The following is a 22,127-nucleotide window of genomic DNA, read 5'->3' as shown; positions in this document are numbered from 1 at the left end:
AAGACAGGCAGGAAGTTTACACCTATCTAACCCTCCTTCTGAAGGCCAGGAAAGATGTGGGTGTTCAGCCCCCAAGTGTGGTGGGCACCCAAAAGCAGTGGATGTTTCTGAATATTTAGGCCTTAGAGCTGAGCCAGGGTCTTTCCACAGGGAGAAGTTACACAGGCAGTCCTTTAGTGCAGCAGGGCAAGGAGGCTCGAGCCTGGTGCTGAAAGGGCTTGGGAAGCCCTTGGGCCAGTGCTTCTCCCAGCATAGAGTGCCAATTGTGCGAGGAGCCACATATGAGAGCAGTGAGAGGCCATGCTGTGCTGGATGAACATTCACTGCCCCCAGACCTATGTTACCTGGCAAGCCCAGAATGGCTGCAGCTCAGTGCACCTGGCATTTTAAAGAGATTAACCCCTTCCTTTGGATGAGCTGGTCTGGGATAGGGGGAGACCCTTGCCACAGAAGCAGCTGTCAGACTTCTTAGAAAAGTCTCCAGCTCTGAGGAATACCAGTGCAAAGCCTCCTTGTAGGGGCAAAGCTATGAGGGCTGTGTCCTGTGCAGGGATGCAGGTTGGTAGCATATTTAACATTTTCCCCATCACACCCCTTCCTTCCTCCCACAACAGCTAGAGTATGAAGACGTGGCACTGAGGGGCAGGGGGAAGGAAGAGACCTATATGAGACAGGTCCATGCACATGGCCACTCTCCTGAGCCAGCTCTGAGAAAGCTTCCCTGTCCAATTCTCCCCCACTGAAATGGGGAAGGGGCCCAGGGCAGCAAGAGTACATTCTGGTCCCAGACAGGGAGAGATTAGGTCATAGGCGTAGGTCTGTGATGCCCAGGGTCCCGATGCCCAGGGTCCCAACTCCCACAGTTGTGACCACAGCAAAAGCTCAGCTTTCACTATTAAAAAAGTTTCTAGCCTTCATGGTTAGCAAGAAAAGCTGGAAAACATGGCCTGAGCAGAACTGATGCAGGGGCATCCATGGAGCACCTGAATCACCAGCTCTGAGAGGTAGAAACTGCCCCATTCATCTGAACAGGGTGTTAATACCAAGACCACCACTCTGATGAGCTCCACCAACCCCATCCCAACTGGGGCTCTGCACATGGCAGGAGAAAAGTGCAGCAGACCCAGCCAAAGAACCCACCTACCCCAAGATAAAGTACTCAAGAGGGGTGCTAGGCTACCTCCCCTCATTCTCTGGGGGAGCCCATCTAAGACCATCTTTGCCACTGACTATTGTGCAGATTGGGGGCCTTTGTCTGGCACCAGAACTCCAACTGGTGGGGGCCTAGATTGCCTTAATGTCCCACGAAGGTGCAGGGTAGGGGGAGACAGACATCAGCAGCAACCCTCTACAGTTACACTCTACCCCAACATCCTTTCTGTGGATGTCGAACCATCCCAGAGCAGGGGTAGCATCCTCTCAAATTCCACAGGAGCTTCCCCACACAAATGCTCGTACACCCTTCCAATACACACACACAGCCAGACACTACAATATTTTGATGAGTTTAATTTTTTCCCTTCTATTATACAAAATATTTTACAATTAAAAAAACTTTCCCTCCAAAAATCATATACAGATATTTATAATTCACAAGATTCAATTACAGGCTGGGGAGGACCATCTGCACAGAGAAAATAATTCCCAATTTATTCTACAATGACAGACAATCAAGTGAAACTTAAGACCTTACCCCCACCCCTGCTTTTGGCCAAGGTGCTTTTATAGTTAGTCAGCTTTCCCCCAGTCCCTGGGTGACCCCCCTGAACTCAGCCCCAGGGACTCTTCTCCCCACTGCAGTCTCAGAGCCTTCTCCCAAATCCCAAGTGAGCGTGAGCCCAGTGAGATGCTCAGAACCAGGACACTGTTATTAGTACCTGGAAGGAGGGGAAAAAAACCTACAAGCCTCACAAAGTGACCTACCCACTGCACACACGTGGTGGGGGTGGGGCTGCATGCTCAGTTGGGAAAGACCTAGGGTTAGTAGCCCAGACACTCTCAGATCTCACAGCAAACCAGGACGGGCAGCCCCAGCACTAGAAAGTAATCCTACTTTCTAACCCTAACCGGCACACCCAGAGCCAGTTGCTTGAGCCGACAGTCTCCGCTGGACAGGATTGTTATGACAGGGTCTGACATGAGCAACTGGGGCTACTATTGGAGGGTATCACAAAACGCAAGCTTTTTTATTTTATCTTATAAGAAGTGATCCTGATACATTCCTATTTCCCCATCCCTTCCACCCCCCACTGATTTGCTTCCCAGTGCCAGCAGCTCATGTCCCTGTGGAGGGTCAGAGTCCTGTGGGGAGATGGTGCCACATGAGCTGCTCACAGATGCTCAGGCCACAAGATGCAGGTGAGAGAAGTTACCCTCTACTGTGGGAGGTCCTACAGAAATGGCAGCCAATGACTTGCCCCCAGCAACTGAAGAATAGATGTGTGTGAACCCCAGTAAACCTTTTTTTTCCCCCCAGAAGGGGTTTGTGGGACATAACTACTGGCCCGGGCCCACCCTGCACTCACAGGGGAGCCCGTCCTTGAGTCACTGCTGGAGGCCAAAGGCCTGGAGCAGGGTGGGAAGGTCACGGGCATCGGCTGCCCCATACAGATCACTCTGGCCCAGCATGGAGAGGGCCATGCGGAGGGTACTCCAGATGTTGTCAGACATGGCACCTTGCTGGCCCCGTGGGCCCCGGCTCTTCTGCTGCATGTGCAGGGCCTCCAGGAAGTGCTCCACTGCCTCACTACCAGCATGAACAGGGAGGGAGGGAGACAGAGTTAATTGGGGAGGTCTGCACATCCTATGGGTGAGAAGGACCCTCTAGATCCCCTTTGGATGGCTCAATAATCACCCTTCCACACTTCTTCCAGCCATTCTTCTTATCCCTGCACCTCACACCCCTCATCACTGGCCCACAGGACCAATGGAGCCAATGTCTAAGCTGTAATGGACGTGGCTTGACAGCTTCACCTCCAGGCACAAGCTTGAAGGCAATCACTGCAACAGATCCTTTCCGTAGTTCTGAGATGCTCCCTCCCTTTGATACTGAGAACCAAGGGTGCGGGAGACATGTTGGCTGGTACTTTGCTCCTGGGGCAGACAAACATTCTCTGCTCCCTGCTTGCCAGGGTTATGGAGCACATCCTACACCCAAAGGGACCAAGTGGAACATCCTCACCAATAGCCCCCTAGCTTCCCCACCCCCCCCAAATAACTGATTGGACCCCACTCGGTCCAATATGACCCATACTCGGTCATAGCAGACCTGGCACCCAACCGCCAGCACCCAACCCCCAGCTGGCCCCTCGTTCCCACTCACCGATGGGCCCCCAGGTTGATGCAGCTGATGCCCAGGTTGTAGCGGGAGCGGATGTAGCCTGGCTGCAGCTCCAGTGCCCGGCGATAGGCAGCCACAGCCTCCTCACTGCGATTCCCATTGGCCAGAGTGGCACCCAGCTTGTTCCACAGGAGGTGATCCTGGAACGGGGGGCAGGAAGCAAGTGACAGGGGCAACAGGCATCCCACCCTACCTCCCAGAGAGCCTGTCTTTCACAACGCTCCCCACTTCCCCATCTCTTCCCCACTCCACCCAGCATTCAAACCTACCCACCCCCTCAGGTCAGCCTGCTGCTCACCCCACCGGCCTTTCCCCCCCAGGGCAGAGCCCAGCCCCACCTCCCTATACACACACAGGATCCTGAATCAGCCCCTCCCCCCCCAACCCCACTCTGCCCCCTTACGTTGGGGCGCACGCTCAGCGCGGCACTGAAACAGTCCACAGCCTTCTCGTACTCGCCGCTTAGGTTGAAGAGGACGCCCAGGCCGCACTGCACATCGGGGTCCACGGCCGAGGGGTCACTGCGCACGGCTGCCAGGAACAGGTCCTTCACCTCCATGAACAAGGAGCTAGGGAGGGAGAGAATGAGGGAACTCATCCATTGAGGGTTCAAGCTCCCCGCAACTCTTCCTGGGGTCACCCCCACCCTAATGGACCCAGCTACAAGACCACAAGCAGGACTGGGATATTTTGCACCTTCCCCAGTCTCCCCATCGCCCAGACTCACTCAGACAGTAGGGAGCCCAGGATGCGCTTGGAGGACCCCAAGCTGGATGCCAAGCTGCTCCCTTCCGGCTCCTTCCCCATCAGGTGGGCATAGGCTGGCTTGTGGCGCAGCCAGTCACGCAGGGTTTCGCATGCCTGCTTCTGCAGAGACTCATTGGTGAAGCTGACGGCCAAAGCCATGAGTGCAGTGAGGTTCCCTGGCTGCAGCTCCAGGCACCTGCAGGACAGAGTGGGAGAGAGCGCACAGCATTCACATCTTTGGAGATGTGGATAGGAACCTTCAGTGGCCTTTTAAGAACTCTTTTCCAACCACCTGGGTGGGCTATAAACAGGCTGAACAGCAAGCGCCAGTGTCCAGGCAAATTAAGGAAGGATCCATTAGGGGGCAGGAGACCTTGATTGGGTCAGAAACCAGCTCGCTACAGCAGCCCACAGTAAATTTATCATTCCGAGTTTGCATTTGGTTCAGGGGAAAAAAAAGCACTGGAACTTTGTTCAGCCTGTAAGTGGGGCAACTGAGATATGGTCTGTCATTAGTGGCCAGCAACCCAGCCCCTCTAGGAGCCATGAGCAGAACCCAGGAGTCCTGCTTTAGATCCCCTCTTCATCAGCTACTCACTGCCTGAGGGCACTGATTGCAGACAGCTCTTGTTCATTCTCTGCTTGGGTGGTTCCCAGGTACTGCCAGGCCTGATGCAGAAACAGAGAAACTTATTTATATTTCTTCACATTGCAAGTACAATTAAAGGCACCATCTTGTGCCCTGGGCACCTTTTTTGGAGATTAAAAATAGATGTACCCAAGTCAGCAGCCTCAGCCCACTCCACAGAGCCCGTGTTAACTAACCCCGCATAAGCACCTTCACCTCTCCCACACTCCCCAGGAAAACAGGTGGGCTCTGCAATGCATCCTGGAAGTCAGCAGGTTTGGGCTATTTGGAAAGGTGGAGGGGGAGTGAGTTGTCCCCACACACAACATGCTACCAGCAGTCCCCTCTCTGCTAAACCCTGGGGGCTCCAGCTTTAGTACCTCCACCCATCACAACTGGGACTAGACTGCAGGGTGAGGAAGAAAGAAGCAGGTCTCCGGCCATTGAGGGCTTCTGAGAGGTAGCACAGCCCAGCGGACAGAATATTGGAGTGGGAATGCTAAGAAATAAGAGACTCAGTCACAAGCAGCCTGCTATGGTCCACAGGCAAATCATTATGTCATGATCGACAGTACTGAGGCAGTTGAGAGAACTAAATATAGCAGCATTGACACCTGATTTGATCTTCATCCATCACCAGAGCTACCCATGTAGCTAACACAGCGTCCTTGATGCACCCACAGCTGCCCCCAATTGACTAACGTTAAAGAGGTTTAAATCAGCTAGATATTATGAGTTGTCTCACTCCCCACCCCAAGTGTGTTCCATCATCTTAGTCAGAAACAGAAGGTTTGATCCAGGCTGACAGTTGGCTGGACTGACAGCATGAAGTAACAAGCATAAGCCATACAAAAGTTCCCTTAAGCAGGGAAGCCAGCACCCTGCTCTCTTTAAGAGAAGTGTTGCTCTCCACCAGCAATGGACCCAGCCACTTGTCAATGGCCTTCATGAGCCAACACAGGTGATGACTAAGTGCCCCCACCCTTCCAGAGCCTCAGTGTGAAACTACCTACCTGAGACTCAAGCAGAGCTGATTGAACATGTGTGCCCTCAGAACACTGCCCTGTCCCCAGGAAAACAGAGTTTCATCCGAATCTTAATTTCATTCTCACAGCAAGGACTCAGACCAGCCTCCTGATCACGGCACTGTGAATACTAGGATGAAGGCAAAGCATCCCTTCTTTGTCTCCTGCACAGCCATAGCACACCATGCAGAATGGGCCCAAGACTTCCACCATGGCCATTCCAGCAATATTCCCTCTCAGTCTGTCACTGGCCCTCTAGAGTCTAAACCATGGTGACTTGTAAGGACAAAGCCAAGGAAGTGGGTGCCTAAGAGGCCACATAATCAATGGCAAGGACAAGAGCCCATAGTCCTATCAAACCACTGATAGAGTAGCATGTTTATCTCCCCCAAGTGTTTCATTCCCATTGCTGACAGCAGATTGTCAGAACTGGTCTTCACCCAAATGGAGCAGCGTGCCCTGACCTCAAACCACAAGAGATAGTGATCTGGCCAGGACATGGGTAAGCTCTCCAGTTGTCCAACCTCCAGTCCTAATCAGGACACCAAATCAGAAGTGAGGCCAGCTGTCTATGAGTTGAGCCAGATGCCTAGGACCAACCCGCCCTAGCTGTCAAGTCCTCAGCTGACTCAAAAGACTCAGCATTTGTGTGGCTGTTGAAGACACTGAGCATCACCAACCTCGTGACTCCAATGCCACCACGGTAAGGACTTCAGCGTCTCATGCAGGGAGTCTGGTGCTTCAGGAAGACAGATACCCTAGAACCTGACCCATCTCAGTTATATCCCCAAGATTCTAATCAGCTTTACACTGGGAGACCTTCTGAACCATAGGTCAGGTGCACACAGCTTGACCATCTTCTCAGTGAGCCCCCTGGGGTTCACATACAAGTACACAGCCAGAGTTACACACCTGAGAACTGGAGTCAGCCACACCACCCCCTGCAGCACAGCTCCCCCAGCACTGGAGTGGTGGGCCATATTGCAAATCCAGACCGTATCTCAGGGGACCCTTGTATTACATTCATGAAAGTTCTCTGTATGATCATGTTCTACTCCATGGGGGCAGGTTACCGCAGCAACTCCAGGAGCTAAAAACAATGGGGGTGATTACCCTGGGGATTGTAAACATCCCCAGAGAAGCACCTTACTTAAGGGAGGTTTGCATATACTGATACAAGCTGGATCTTCCAGAGATCAAGTGAAAGAAAGGGCTTCTGGTATAAAAGGCTGAGTTTAAAGATATTCAGGACCTTCATTTTGATTCAGCAAATGGGCAGGACCTTCTGTCCAAGGGGAGGCCCAAGCCTTGCGGAAGGACTGGAAGGGCGTTGGCTTATCAGACTCTACATGTGGAAGGTGGGTGATTGCTGCTGTACTTAGCAAGTGGGTAAGAACGTTTATTGTTTTTAACATGGTTTCTCTGTGATGCTTTTGCCCTAGAATAAATGTACTTTGCTTTGGGAGAGCTGAGTAGTCACTGGTGAAAACACTGTTGTCTGTGGAGAGAAAGCAATGCAGAGGCTCTGGCCATTAGGCAGACTGGCCTGCTGGCGATAGTGTATGGCAGGGAGCTGTGCAGCTGTGAAACTCCCAGCCAGAAAGGAGTGGGACATGGGTGCCCTGCCCAGGACATGTGTGCCCTGCCCAGGACATGTGAGGGCTAGAAACCTGAGACAAGGCTGAGCACCCCTGGAGTGGGCCACGAAGGTGAGGATCCAAGTGCAGTTGCTTTGAAACTGTGACAAGTGGGTTTCCCATCCCTAGACTGACCCAGCCTGACCTTGCTTCGGGAGCTGGCCAGGCTCCAAATGGCAAGATACCTGGAGAAGCCCTGCTCTCCTTGCCCTGCTCACCTCCATGTGGTCAGGTTTCTGCTGCACCGCAGCCTCAAAGAGCAAGACAGCATTGGGGAGGTCACCCTTCTCCAGACACTTCAGCCCCTCTTCAAATGCCTGCGGATGATCCCTCATGGGATTGTCCTTCTCAAAGTGGTAACCCTACCAGAGACAGAAAGCAAGGGGTTAACACTATGGGCAGGTGGGTAAAGGGCATGACTCAGAAACAGCTGATGTGCGCCCACATGCCATATCAACACTTCTGAAAGCCTGCTACTATCTTCTCCCACCCCTTTCAGCTCCAACAGCCAGAGACACTGCAATGGGTGACGAACAGGTGGTACCTCAGCACATGGAGTGGCTGGTATTTCCCTCCTGAGAGCACAGGGTTAGAGTGTGCCAGCTCACAGCAGACTGGGGCAAAACAGCTCCTGCCCCCTCTGCTCCCCACTCAGTCTGGGGTGAATGATCCCATGCCCCAGCCTGAGGAGAGATGTATCAGTTTGCAGGGCTGTGTGTGTAAGTTTACCAAATTTAGGGAGTCTCTTTCTGTGTCCCCTATATTGATGAAAATGGCTTGTGTTGTAACGCACCAGAATTAACTGCTGGTGTGTTACAATTGATTTGCATCTTCAGCAGTGGGCAGGGCTTTGGCAAGAACCACCATACATTTTTTCCAGTCTGACCCCTGGTCAAAGGTATTGACAGAGACTCTGGCAACAGCAAACTTCCTCACAGCAGTGCCCCACCCATGCCCAGACAAGAGACTGGCTGTTAAGAACAGTGCCTGGCCTTTGACACTAAGAGGAGTGGGACAGCAGCCCTCTCAGTACCCAGACTGGGAGAAGGGATTTTGGAAGCTCTCAAAACTGCCCAGCACAGCATTCGGACCTGCATTCACTGCCCCCCCATTACCTTGTCATAGGAGGAGGTACTGAGGTCCTCATAATCGGAGAGCCAGGGGTGAGCCTCTGCATCTCGCTTGGCCATCTCCTCCCACTCTGCCTGAAGCTTGTCCCAGAAATCCACATCTGACTGAAGAGAGGAGGAGGAGGTGGTTAAAGGATAGCACCCTGCTGAACTCCCCCTACATGTTCCCTGGAGATTCCGCTCTCTAGAGCTCCGAGCCCCCCTCCTCATCTCTCCCCTACATGGCAAGAAAGGGGGCTCAGCCAGTTCTGGGGCCCTAAAGCACCCTTCATACCCCAATCTCTGTGTGACATTCTGTACCTTGTGGGAACATCTTACACCCCCATGTTCATCCTTATAAAATGATTGTGTGGTATCCAATGCAAAGTTTGTCATGTTGGGTGTCTTCAGAAGGCTCATGATGCACTGAGCATTGTTGTTATAGTGATGTTATAGTAATTGTTGTTATAGTGATGTTATAGGTTATAATTTCATGTATATAGTTATGAGGCTGAAAATGTGTCCTCATGGCTTAAAGCAAGTCCATGCAAAAACTCCCCAAGAGCAGAGAGGTAGTTCACACCTCATCGGGGCATATATGGGACAAACTCAGCCCAGCATCACAGGAACAAAGGACACTAGCCTAGGCAACAACAGAGGATCTCCTGGACTCTCAAGTGAGTCCCCCCCTCCTTTGGTCAGTTTGGGACTGTGATGAGGTAATGCTCACCTGACTGTGAAAGGGGAGGGAGGGGACACAAGCCAAGAGGGAAGAAAGAACATGATAAAAGGGAGAGACGTTTGCCATGCTCTACCTCTGTCTTCCGCCTCCATCTACAGACATCACCACCAAGCGACTGAAGTGCTGATAAAAGGGGAGAGCCTGGCTGAAGGACAACCAGCCAGCCTGTGGTGAGAAGCATCTAAGTTTGTAAGGGCATTGAAAGTGTTAAGAGCAGCTTAGAATGCGTTTTGCTTTTATTTCATTTGACCAAATTCGACTTGTTATGCAAGCATATGCTTTGGCTTATAATCATTTAAAATCTATCTTTATAGTTAATAAATCTGTTTGTTTATTCTACCTGAAGCAGTGCGTTTGAAGCATGTCAGAGACTCCCCTTAGGATAACAAGCCTGGCACATATCAATTTCTTTGTTAAACTGACAAACTCATATAAGCTTGCAGTGTCCAGTGGGCATAACTGGACACTGCAAGACGGATGTGTGACATTGCACCCCATAATGCTTTATAGAAATATATTTATGAGTGTAAATATGACATAACTGGAATATGTTTTATGCTAGATATGCCATGTAACATATCTTTGCAAAGGTTATGATCTATGGAATATATTCATCCTATTTATATGCATGTATCATTTTTATATATGAAGTTATGAGCATTGGCTCTACGCTTGTATTTAAAGTGTTTGCTGTAGGAAACACATAAGGCAAATATGGTCAACATAGTGTGAAGGGGTTATTCAAGTAATTGGGAGTACTTAACTAACAATGGACTTTGGGAGAAGCCAATCCACATCTCAGCTTTCCTGGGAATGTTCAAACTAACATGTAAACAGTGGCGTCGGCCTGCAAAAAGCTGAATCATTCAGACATGTGACTTGCCCAGGTGGCTAAAGACCCCATCTTGTGGCTGTGATGTTGCACAAGAGAGACTATATAAGGCCCTGGAAGCCCCTCCATTTTGTCTTCAGCTGGCTCAGAAGATAGCCTCTCCACCCCAAAGAGATGCCTGAAAGAAACTAGAACAAAGGACAGTAACTACGGGGGTGAGAGTGATTGCTGGACCCAGACCAGGAAGGAGTCTAGCCTGTAAAAAATGCTTATTGGAACATCTCTGAGGGTGAGATTTACCTGCATTTAGTTTCCTACTGTATTAAGCTTAGGCTTACATGTTTTGTTTTATTTTGCTTGGTAATTTACTTCGTTCTGTCTGTTATTACTTGGAACCACTTAAATCCTACTTTTTATATTTAATAAAATCACTTTTTACTTATTAATTAACCCAGAGCAAGTAATTAATTCCTGGGGGAGCAAACAGCTGTGTCTCTCTCTCTATCAGTGTTGTACATGGTGAACAATTTATGAGTTTACCCTGTATAAGCTTTATACAGAGTAAAACAGACTTTTTGGGTTTGGACCCCATTGGGAACTGGGTATCTGGGTGCTGGAGAAAGGAACACTTCTAAAGCTGTTTTCAGTGAAGCTGGCAGCTTTTGGGGGACGTGGTTCAGACCTGGGGCTGTGTTTGTAGCAGGCTAGTGTGTCTGGCTCAACAAGGCAGGGTACTGAAGTCCCAAGCTATTAGGGAAAACGGGCTCAGAGGTAGTCCCAGCACATCAGGTGGCAGTCCCAAGGGGGTCTCTGTGACCCAACCCATCACAGGAGGTTCCTAGGGTTCTGTCTGGGACTGGAGATATTGGCTAGTGTCATTTGGTTGCACAATCCAAGCAGCTTACATGCCAGAGGCTGTGCATGAGCAGCCCAGGAGCAGGGGGTTTTAACAGCAGAGCAGGGCAAGGCTGACTCCCAGAGTCAAGGATTGGAGTGCCCTAGCAGATCACCGGTCCAGGTAACACCAGAGGGGAACGTCACACTCTCCCCTCCAGTTTTACCTCTAGAGCAGTCTTGGCCTGCTCAAATTCTGTATCCAGAGTTGACGCATTCCCAGTTCGGGTGAACTGATCCACCCAGGCATCCGACACCCCCTAGAGGGAAGGAAATAACATGTAGCACCTTGAGACTGTAAGATTAAAAAGCAATGCAATGCATCTCCCCCTCCAGCAGTGGGTACTGTAAGGACCCCCCCTCTCTCTCTGCAAGTGAACACTAATTGCACAGGGATACTGCAATGGAGCAGACACATTCTGGAGTCTCTCACCTGCCAAGGCATCACTGTGAGGAAGTTCACACTGCCAGAGCCCATCCCTGCTCCTGGCTAGGCACTGCTTTGGAGAAGCTCATGCTCTGGGAGCCCCACGCCACTGTTGGCTGAGTGTTAACAGGACCCTGCTGAAAGAAAGTTCACCCTGCCATTGTTCCTCCCCTCTCCCAGGCTGGGCAGTGCTGCAAGGAAGTTTGCACACCTGTGAGCAGCTGGGGCTGGGGTCCTACCTGCTGCTGTATAAACTCAGCTGCCCACTGCTCTGCCTGATCCTGGTCTCTGGGGGTCAGGGTCACCTGATTAGCCTCGATCGACACCCTCCCGTCTCCGATCTGGCGGACAAACTTTAGGAACTGCGTCAAAGAAATGAAATGTGGGAAGAAACCTTCACCAACAACCCTCACCAAACTCCCCATATTTGCTAGGCAGATCTGGGCCCCCAGAATCAATAGAACCAGAAGGAAAAGGGGATCATCGGAGTTGTATGGTGGAAGGCATGATCCTGGGGGTTGTAGGGCTCAACCCCCAGAACTAGAGGGAGAAAAGAGGGGAGACGCAGAATGGCAGGAGGTCTCCCCTCTCCCCCTTGGTGGGGGCTCCATGGCATTTCTCACCTCAGAATTGTTGAGTTTGGGGTCATCCACTTTAGAAAGGAAATCGTTGGCAGTTTTCTTAAGATCATCCTCAGGCTGATATTCCTCATACCTATTACCAGAGAGACAGACAGAGTCTGAGCTGAAACTTAGCAGTAGGGGGCTCCATATTTATTCACAGTCTGCCCCTTTCTCTGCATCAGGCCACACAATAGTTCCTAGGGCTGGAGAGCCCACATGATCTGTTCTTCGCCCAACACTATTCAGTATCTTTATCGACAATCTGGAAGTCATTGCTGTGATAACTGTGCCAGATGACACAGATTGGTGGAGTGAAATAATAAGGATAAATCAATTATATAGAGCAATCTGGATCCCTTGATAAACATATGTTTTAATTCTGCCAAAACCAAGGTCAGATATCTAGGAATAAAGAACAGAGGTCACACATACAGGATTGGGGCTGTGTCCTGGAGAATAGTGACTCTGGAAAGGATGTAGGATCAGGGTGGATAATCAACTGAACAGGCACTCCTAGTGCAAAGTTTGGCTAAGAGGGCAAATGCAATCCTTGGACATATAAACATGGGAATAGCAAACAGGTGTAGGAGGAGTGGCTTTACTTCTGTATACACATTGGTGAAGCCATTCCTGAAAATGTCTAGTTCTGGTGTCTACATTTGAAAAAGGATATTGCAAAATGGGAAAGGGTTCAGAAAAGAACAAGAAAGATTTGAGGTCTGGAAAACCAGTGTTCTAATGACTTAAGACTATTTAGCTTATTAAGGAGAAGGTGAAGGGGTAACTTAGTCACTGTCTATAAGTAGCTACACAGGAAGAAGATATCTGATGGGAGAGAGCTCTTTAATCTAGCCAACAAAGACAAAACAAGATCCAATGGCTGGAAAATGAAGCTAGATACATTTAGATTGAAGATGAAGTGCAACTTTTTTTTAAGCAACAAGGATAACTAGCCATTAGAATAACTTCCTAGGAATGCAGTGGATTCTCCATTACTTGAAATCTTTAAAGCAAGGCTCAATATCTTTCTAATGGATATGCTCTAGCTCAAACAGAAGTTACTGGTCTTTGTGCTGACATCCCTGGGCTAGATTCACAAAGGAATTTAGGTGGTGTTCTGTGGAGCACTGCAATGCCTAACTTTCGGGCACCCAGAAAAATCACAGGAACAACACTGTGATGCATAAAGCCAGAGTCAGGCATCCAGGCTTCCTGTACAATGACTGAAGAAAGACGGGCACCTTAGAATGTGATTCGCAAAAGCCAGTGGACTCGGTGAGGAGTCACCTAAGCAGGGCACAGAGATAGGCACCTGCGTCTGCTAGTGATCCACAGCCAGGAGCCCCTCTCCTGGAGTCAGACTCTTCAGCACGTAAGGTATTTCTTGTGAAAACAAGTTAGGAATAGTACCAGCTTTACCATGGCGCCAATGGTGCCATAGCACCAGGCCCAAGCTCAGAAGGAGCCCCATAACACTCACTTCCTCTCCTCTCCCAGCGTAGGCTCGGAGCAGCAGGGATCCAGCATGGGAGCTGAGAACCCACAGGGCCCTGGGAGCTGTAGTTCCTTGGCCAGCTCCCTGCCTATAGGGCCAGCCCTGGAGCAGGGAAGTAACTACATTTCCCAGCATTCCCTTGGCAGCTATCAACAGGAAAGGGAGGGAGAGGGAGTGAGGAAGCTGAGACCCCTTGCACCACAGCTTGCTATGAATGGAGAGCTGGCTATTAGAAGGGGGTGGCAGCGTGAATGGGGAACAAATATGCCCAAGGAGTAGAAGGCTTTGGCCCAGACATCACCCTCAGAGGACTTTCCCAGACTGGATTAGGGATGCTGGTGTGACCTCGCCTGGCAGCCCCCAGAGAAGGAATTGGGTGGACTAAATGGACAGTGCACCTCTCTATCTGAAGCCTAGCAAGGGAGGTATGTGGATCCCACTAGAAGATAAAATGAAAAGTAAGGGAGGGGAGGCTCTACCAGAGGACCTGGGCAGCTTTAGATACAGTACCAGGCATGTAGGATTTCCACTTCTGAGCCATGGAAGTGGAAATTGACTTTTCCTTTCTAGATTTATCTAGTATTCAGAAAGGGAATCTAGCACCTGCCTTCCAGATTTGAACACCCTTAAAATTCAGGAGTGCTCAAGCTCAATTTAGGCTGCTGTTACTTCATTTCTCCCAAATCAAATATGCTGATCCACTGTAATTTGCTGTAGAAAAAGTAGGATAAAATTGAGCAACAAATGGTGGCATCTCCCCAGCACTAACTAGGGCTGGAATTGCTATTTTCAACAGCCATTACCATTTTTTTTTTTTAGTTTTGTTTGTTTAAAAGGAAGACAGTAATATTGTATTGGCAAATTCCCCATAGAAATGAAGAGTGGAACAAAAGAATAATAAAGGCACCTCAACTCTTCCTCATTTATGTAGGACAGTATTATAATATGGATCCAAATATCCTCCAATCACACAAGCTGAAAATTGTTCCACTTTACTGCAGTACTGTAACCATGCGGGAACCAGTCCCGTCTGTGTTCTGTGCACATCCAAAATTCCTACTGAATTCAGAAGTGCCTTGCTTTTGTGACCATACTACCTGATATTTTCAGCCCTTGTAAGTGAAGCACGTTTACATTTAGTAATTGGGTGGGAAGCCTCTCAGAAAAAGTTAGGTGCTGTGGGAGGTGTTGCTTATTCACTAGGTAATGTGAGACCTTCCTGTTACAACAGTAAACCTGTGCAGCATAGAATGCACTTTGTTCCTAAAGTCTAGGATGGGGTCCTTTGCTTCTATACACAGTCCATTAAAAATAATGAAAAGACTCCCACTCACTTCAACAGGTTTTGGACAGAACTGGTTTACACAGGGTAACTCCACTGTCTTCACAGGGTCCTGGTCCCACAGCAGAGGGGGGCCATGTGAGCCTGTTGCAGAGCTGCTGCTCGGGGATGGGAACCTCCTTGCACCCCAGCCTCCAATATCATTCAGGCTGCACTTTCTGCACGACTATGTGGTAACTGAGTGGTGCGTGGGAATTAGTGGCCTCTGCTGCAGGTGATGGGCATCTCAGGTACTTAAAGACATGGCCTAGAGGAGGGAAGTGCTTAACTGCAGAGTCTGCAACTGCCTAGGGCCAGCGCTGAGGATTTAGAGTCCCTAGTGCCACCATTGCAAGGTTCAAGCATGCTCAGCCTTGGAATTGCCACCCCTCCCTTGACTAGTAGCTACAACTATCTAAGGCTGGCCTCTGGCAATTGGCCCCATGGCTACAGTGAGAGAAGCTGCAGGTGGCTCTGTGACTACTAGGGGCCATTAAGCGAGAGCAGATAAAGAAACTGGAATTAACCTCAAGGAACAGAGGTCACCAGTAGGAAAGGAATGTCAAGGGAAGCAGGGAAAGAAGAAGCAGGTCAGGGTTGCAGTGGGAGAATAGCCCCAGCTGGTTGGGGAGCATGTCCAAAGCAGAAAGGAAACAAGCATGGGGAGAGCTGGTGGTGATCAAGTAGTAGACTAGAAGCAGAGGGAGAAAGGCTGGTGTCTTCAGATTCCCACGGCCTAAGTCCTCACTTGCAGGAAATGGTGTTTGCAAGTGGCTTGCTCAAATGGTAGGAGGAGTGCTGAGGGAGGGATTTGTCAGAATTGATCAGATATCTGCTGGCTTTAGAACTTTGAGCTGAGACTAGGACCACATACTGTGACTGATGAAACAGGGTGGTACTGGAGACATGCCTACAGAAGATCTGATGAGGAAGGAGATAAATCTGTGGGGAGTTTCCCTGATCACTATGAAACTTCTACTCACTGTGGACACTGGTAAACCCACATGGGCATACAGCTCAGTGTGAAATACTGGGGGCTGAGGGAGCTGCGTATGGCAATGCAGATAGTCATGCAGAGGTGTGTGATCAAAATGAAAAATGTCTCTGAGATTCAGCACCGGGTATACTATGGCACAGATGGCACTGCCACACCAGGCCCACTCTTAAAAAAGGGTAACTGGCCAGAGGGAGAGAGAATGACTCTGTAGCCTGGTGGTTAGAGCGCTCACCTGGGAGGTGGGAGACCCTAAGTCCAGTCCCCTGGCTCCCATGAATTTTTAAAATTATTTATCTACAATAGAACAGCTTCAGCAGGAGAGACTCAGAGCCCCACACCAGAATATCCCATCGCCCAGTGGTTAGAGCACACACCTGAGAGGTGGGAGACCCCTGTGCAAATCTGTTCTCCCCTATGGCAGAGGAGGGAATTAAATTGTCTCTCCCACAGCCTAGACAAGTGCTCTAACCACTGGGCTAAAAGTTATACGGGGCTGCTGCCACCACCACCATCTCCAGATGGATTTTGAATGGGACCTGATGCAGTAGGCAGCCTCTGAGCACATCTACTGGATTGGGCACCCACAGGACTTAGACAGGTGAACATCGATCTTCCCTGAGTTTGTGAATCGTTCTGGGGCTTAGGTGCCCAGACACCTACTGTGAGGCAACAATACACATGCCCAGAAACTTAGGAACCTGAGGAACTTTTACCCTGCAAACGTAGACACCGAGTAAGTTTAGGTACCTACAGAGTTTGGCAGGAGTGTGAGTTGCAATGGAGCCTAAAACTGGAACTTGGGCAGCTAAATCTGGTGTTTCGGCACTTAAGTACCTTTGTGAATCTAACCTTCTGTTCTCGTGTTATGCAGGAGGTCAGACTAAATGATCATAATGTCCCTTCTGGCCTTAAACTCTATGGCCTTGTCTACAGTAAAGGGAAAAGTCAGTCTAAGCTACGCTATTTGAATTATGTGAATCGTGTAACTCAAATCGATGTAGCTTAGATCTACTTACTGCAGGATCCACACTACATGCCGTCGACGGGAGACCCTCTCCCGTTGACTCCCCTTACTCTTCTCGATCAGGTGGAGTACAGGAGTCCACGGGAGAGCAATCAGTTGTTGATTTAGCAGGTCTTCACTAGACTTGCTAAATCGACCGCCGATGCATCTATTGCCACAGTGTAGACAAGCCCTATGAAACCAGGATCCCCGTGTTTAGTTATGTTGTTGTAGTAGAAACGGCCAGTCTTGGGTGGAGGAGGCTCTGCCTCTTCCGCTTTCTTCAACCAAGGATCTGAGAACTTGGCTGAGACCCAAAGTTCTGAGATCATAGTGGATTTCTGTCATCTCCAACACCTCACCCACCCTGGACATTAGTGGATGTAGGAGGGAAGAACAGAGAAACTCACCACTTATCTGCCAGTGACTGGTCTTCTGTTTCCCCCAGCCACAACTTCTCCTCTGACTGCTCCAGATATTCTTCTGCCCACTTGGCAGGAGATACAGATAGAGGGTCTGTACAGGTGATTGGGTGGTGGGAGAAGAGTGAGGAACAAGAAGATAAAATAGAACACTGCTCAGAGAAACTTCAATTTGGATCTCTCCAATTTACAGTTAGATTTGTAGTCCAGATTGTTACATTAACAGAGGTTTCTTTCCATTCATTTCCTTAGTTTTGTTTGTTTACTTGAAAATAAAACAAACCTCAGATTCAACTAATCTATGCAGACAGATTTCATTTTAGGCAAAGTGCCAATTTTCTTACGTTTCTATATTAAAAAACCAAAACTTTTTTTTGCATTTGCAAAAATATAGTCTTATCCCACATGGACAGCAGCAAAGTGGGCTGTTGTATGCATCAGGAAAACAAATAATGCATTGCAAATTTCTAGCTCCTTTCATCAGAGCCTCTCAGGATCATCATAAATGTTAATTATGATGCCTGTCTCCAACAGGTGTACGAAAGGAATAAATATGGACAGTTTCACTGATCAATGAAAAGAAGCCACCTCTGGGATGGGGCATAGCAGCCGTTTAACTGCTGCCCAACAGTTTAAGGTAGAGATTCTGTTGCTTAGGGCGGAGGAGACTAGAGTCGATCCCACATCTTCTACATGCTGTGTGACCTTGGGCAAGTCACTTCCCCAGCTGGTGCAACAAGGGACTGGAGATATTGGCTAGAGTATTGGCTAGTGGGAAGCAGAGTATTCCCCTCCCAGTAGGAAACATTAATTGCATTTGTTTTCAGGCACAGAAAGGACCCCACAACATTTATTTTGAAGTGGGAAACGTAGATTTTTTTTCCCCCTCTCCTCACAGATCACAGAAACTGAACAACAGATTTGGCTGAAACATTCAACAAAATATTCCCCTCTGGGCCAGGACCCAAGTTTCACCCCAACAAGGAGCATCAGAGAGCTACATGTAGCCAGGGAGAGACCAGCGATTCGGCCTTGTCTATGTGGAAAAGCTGCACTAGTTTAAATTAAAGTTTTTTAAACCAAATTAGTTAAACTGGTGCAAACTTCTCTCTGGACACTCTTATTTCAGTGTAAGAGCATCTTACTTTAGCTTAAACCTGTTCCCAAAAGATTTTAGCTAAACCAAAATAAGACATTCCTGCACCCCAATACGAAGGCCCACATGGGGTTGCTTGCATGATTTACTAATACACACAATACTCTAGTCTCCTGGGGGCTGTAATACTTTAAACCCAACAACTAAAATGAGACCAGAGTGCAGGTGCTGGTGGCCTGTGACATACACAAGGTCCAACTAAATCGGGGTGGGCAAACTTTTTGGCCTGAGGGCCACATCGGGGTTCCGAAACTGTATGGAGGGCAAGGTAGGGAAGGCTGTGCCTCCCCAAACAGCCTGGCCCCCACCCCAAACTGCCCCCCTCAGAACCCCCAACCCATTCAACCCCCCCCCCGCTCCTTGTCCCCTGACCGCCCCCTCCCGGGACTCCCCACACCCCTAACCGCCCCCGCCTGGGATCCCCGCCCTATCCAACCTCCCCTGCTCCCTGACTCCTATCCACACCCCCTGACAGGCCCCCCAGGACTCCCAAGCCTATCCAACCACCCCCTGCTCCCTGACTGCCCCCTGGGACCACCTGCCCCTTATCCAACCCCCCCTGCTCCCAACCCCCATACTGTGCAGGTTAGAGCACCAGGACAGGCAGCCGTGCCGCCTGGCCGGAGCCAGCCATAGTGCTGTGCTGCCCAGCAGGAGCTCACAGCCCTGCCGCCCAGAGCACTGGTGGCACAGTGGGCTGCGGGGGAGGGAGGACAGCAGGGGAGGGGCTGGGGGCTAGCCTCCCCGGCCAGGAGCTCATGAGCTGGGCAGGATGGTCCCAGGTTTGCCCACCTCTGGACTAGATGATCTGGTGGTCCCTTCTGGCCCTAAACTCTAAATAAGGTTAATTTTGTCCCTCAAATTGTATAAGAGTGACATTCCCACCGAGGCAAGCTGCTAGGGCGGAGTGCCCTACTCTGAATACTATCTGCTGCATCTACCAGATGCTCTCTAATCTCACATACAACAGACAACCCCTGCATGGGAGAACGGAGGGGGGCATGCTACCAGGCAACACCCAACCCAAACTTCACAAGGTGAGCCTTCACCTGTCACCTCCGCAATGAACTCCTGCGACCAGTCAGCCTCATTGTAATCTGGGGAGACATCAGTTGTAGTATACGCAGCCCCCAGAAATTCCTGGGCCCAGTTCTCAGATAGAGCCAGGGCTGCCACACCTGGAGCTGGGAAAGAGCAAGAGATGGGGATGGTTCAGTGACAAGCCCCAACTGCTCCACCCCCATGAGGATTAGAGAAAGCCTAGCCTCTTAATCTTCAGATACCCCCTGCCCTAGCTCAGCAGGCCTTCTCTCTCAGTTCCCCTCAAGACATACCACCTTGGGGGGGAGGGGAGGAAGGAGGGCCTGGCAGAAGCCCCAATGCCCCTAGTCCTTCCCCCTCCCCCCTCACCTCGCTGTGGGGCTTGGCGGAAGCTAGATTGCTCAATCTCCTGCATCTCAGCCAGCAGATCATCCATTTTAAAGGTTTGCGGGGCACGGGAGAGCAGGGGGGCATTCTGCTCTTGTAGGAATTCTCCAGCCAGCTGCCAGGGAGAGAAAAAGAGAGTTTGTGATGAGAAATACCCAGCAGGAGCTCTGGAACTGGAAACAGGAGAGAAAGAAGGGAGGGCAGAAAGGGAATGAGACACAGGAAGAGTGAAGAGGGATCAGAGAGAATGTAGCAGTGAGAAAGATGATAAGGGGAGAGATACAATTGTTCTTACCTCATCTTCAGAGGCCACTCCCAAAGGTTTGGTCACCTGTGGGAAAAGACGCCAAACAATCACCCCAGTGATGGGACCTGGCCTCCAGCATCACCTCCCCACTACCATGGGACTGACTTGTACCATACCCCCACTCATGACAGACCCACACCACACACACAGCAGGACTAACATCCTACCCAGACAGATCCCCTGCTTAAGCCCCATGATCCCTCAAAGCCCTTCTCCCACTAAGACGACAGCCCCCTCCCAACCTCCACACCCTCACCTGTCCTGATAGCCCTCACCTGTCCTGATAGCCTCCAGTGTGCTCAGACAGACCTCCACTTCCCAAACCCCCAGTGCATCCCTGCCCCTCACTCACAACATAACAGAAATACCAACACTCCTCACATCAGCGGTCAGATGGACTCCCCATTCCCCAGTACTCACTGCCTCTGCCCCAAGACCTGCAGGGGGCCAGGCCAAGGGACGTCGGAGCCCCTCCTGCCGCAGGGCCTTGTCCTGGGTGAAGTGGCCAGCCAGCTTCATAAGGGGGTTAGAACCCCCGCACTCAGGCTCCACCAGCTCCCTCATGGCCATGGTGAGTGCAGGGAGCACTGCACCTCACCCCGTCTGGGGGGGGGGGGGGGGGGGAGGAAACAAAGCACACGTGATGGTAGGGCTTTGGGATGCAGAGCCTTGCCCAGCACTCATCCGCTCCATAAACAAGCTAGTGGGGTCTCGTCTGAGCTGCATGACGGGTACATATGTTACAGACTCCACCCCCAGCCTGAGCAAAGGCCAAGGACCGAATGACCATGGGGGCCGAGAGCGCCTTTCCCCCCAGGAGAACGAACCGCACTGCAGGCCTGGGCCTCTCAGGTCGTGGTGTGGCCACCCCTAGAATGACTTGACGGGGGGGATGCAGAACGAAATTGCTGCGGACGCCATGACAAAGTCCCCCCGCCCCCATCCTCCCTGCATCTGCCCTTGGGAGGGATCCCCGCCTTCCCCAGCTCTTGCCGCCGCCGCCCCGCTGTCTCACTCACTTCACCTCGTCATCCTCCCCCACCCTTTGCTACCCCTGACACACACACGCTGTCCTTTGCTGGGCCTCCCTTTCCCCGGGGGCCTCATTGTCCGTCCCCTTACGCTTGGGCAGATGCAACCCACTCCCCAGAGCTGCAAGGCCTCAGCCGCCCCGGTCAGCCAGACATCTCCCTGTCTCACGCGGGCCCGGAGCTCGCTCACCCACCCCAGCTAGGGGCAGGGAAGGGGGACTGGGGGCTCCCCTCTTTCCATACGCTACCTTGGCTCTGCCCCTGCCGTAGCTTTTGCAACACTCACCAGGCACCTGGGGGCGGGGCTAGCTCTTAAAGGCACAAGCGCTCTACGAGGGCAGCGGCGGGAAGGGGAAGTGTTAAAGAGCCAGCGGCAGGCACCCTCTGTGAGGTAGCGCTCTCTTACAGCGCCATTCACACAGGGGCCCCGACCCCGTCTAAACTCAGAAGTTGTACTAAACGGCTCTAAATAAACAGGATTTAATTCAACTAGTGTTTTAACTGATTTGAGTTAAACCGGTGCAATTTCGGTGTTTAGACAAGTCCCAGGAGAAAAGAGAAGTTTCAAGGACCAGGCAGCAAGAAAGAACAGCTATGGGAGTTCTTAAAGGGCCACGCACCCTGAGAAGAAGCCGCGCTGCCCCACGGCCTCTGCACCCTAACAGAGCAGTACCACCAGAATGCTCTTAAAGGACCAGACTGCCTAAAAGAGCAGCCCAGTGAGCTCTTAGAAGGCCAGAGAATATGGCAGAGCAGCACAAAAAGCTTTTCACCCTCTCCCTGAGAGAGAAACCCACCCAGGGCTTAGCAGGTGAGGCAATGCAATAGAGCAGTGCAGGAAGCTCTTAAAGAGCTAGGCACCACTTCAGGGAACCTAGAAGCTCTCTTAAGGGATCAACCCCACTTAAGCCATGTCTCCACTAGGAAGAAAGGTGTGTTTGAAGCATGTTAGCCAGATCATGT

The 22,127-nt window shown here is 50.7% G+C and overlaps 1 protein-coding gene across 8 annotated transcripts; it reads right to left on the bottom strand.

The window, feature by feature from the left end:
- Window positions 1-1,493: 1,493 nt before the first annotated feature.
- PEX5 (peroxisomal biogenesis factor 5) lies at window positions 1,494-21,465 on the bottom strand. 8 transcript variants are annotated; one of them, XM_048821386.1, is made up of 17 exons: window positions 21,413-21,465; window positions 20,554-20,736; window positions 20,122-20,157; window positions 19,809-19,941; window positions 19,448-19,582; window positions 17,231-17,336; window positions 12,005-12,095; window positions 11,621-11,743; window positions 11,122-11,214; window positions 9,302-9,409; window positions 8,493-8,612; window positions 7,596-7,739; window positions 4,686-4,756; window positions 4,068-4,283; window positions 3,744-3,909; window positions 3,323-3,480; window positions 1,494-2,746 (listed from the first exon to the last, which is right to left on the bottom strand). In XM_048821386.1, the coding sequence occupies exons 2-17, from the start codon at window positions 20,701-20,703 to the stop codon at window positions 2,545-2,547; spliced, it is 2,052 nt and encodes a 683-aa protein (XP_048677343.1). In that variant the 5' UTR covers window positions 20,704-20,736; window positions 21,413-21,465; the 3' UTR covers window positions 1,494-2,544. The 8 variants fall into 8 exon arrangements, with proteins under 8 accessions (XP_048677343.1, XP_048677353.1, XP_048677362.1 ...); XM_048821396.2 differs by having other exon boundaries at window positions 21,359-21,415; XM_048821405.2 differs by lacking the exon at window positions 21,413-21,465 and adding an exon at window positions 21,199-21,222.
- Between the last annotated feature and the right edge of the window lie 662 nt (window positions 21,466-22,127).

Source organism: Caretta caretta, chromosome 1 (assembly GCF_965140235.1).
Source record: "Caretta caretta isolate rCarCar2 chromosome 1, rCarCar1.hap1, whole genome shotgun sequence".
Lineage (NCBI taxonomy): Eukaryota > Metazoa > Chordata > Testudines > Cheloniidae > Caretta > Caretta caretta.
The sequence above is the reverse complement of the archived record's forward strand: the minus strand, read 5'-3'. Positions and strand labels throughout refer to the sequence as shown.

Bases quoted from the DNA above. Each gene is read 5' to 3' on its own strand.
- PEX5 (XM_048821386.1), bottom strand. From the start codon at position 20,703: ATGGCCATGAGGGAGCTGGTGGAGCCTGAGTGCGGGGGTTCTAACCCC. The intron at 20,158-20,553 runs GTGAGTACTGGG...CTTTTCCCACAG, and splicing joins CAGGTCTTGGGGCAGAGGCA to GTGACCAAACCTTTGGGAGT. The intron at 4,757-7,595 runs GTGAGCAGGGCA...TTTCTGCATCAG, and splicing joins AGAAACCTGACCACATGGAG to GCCTGGCAGTACCTGGGAAC.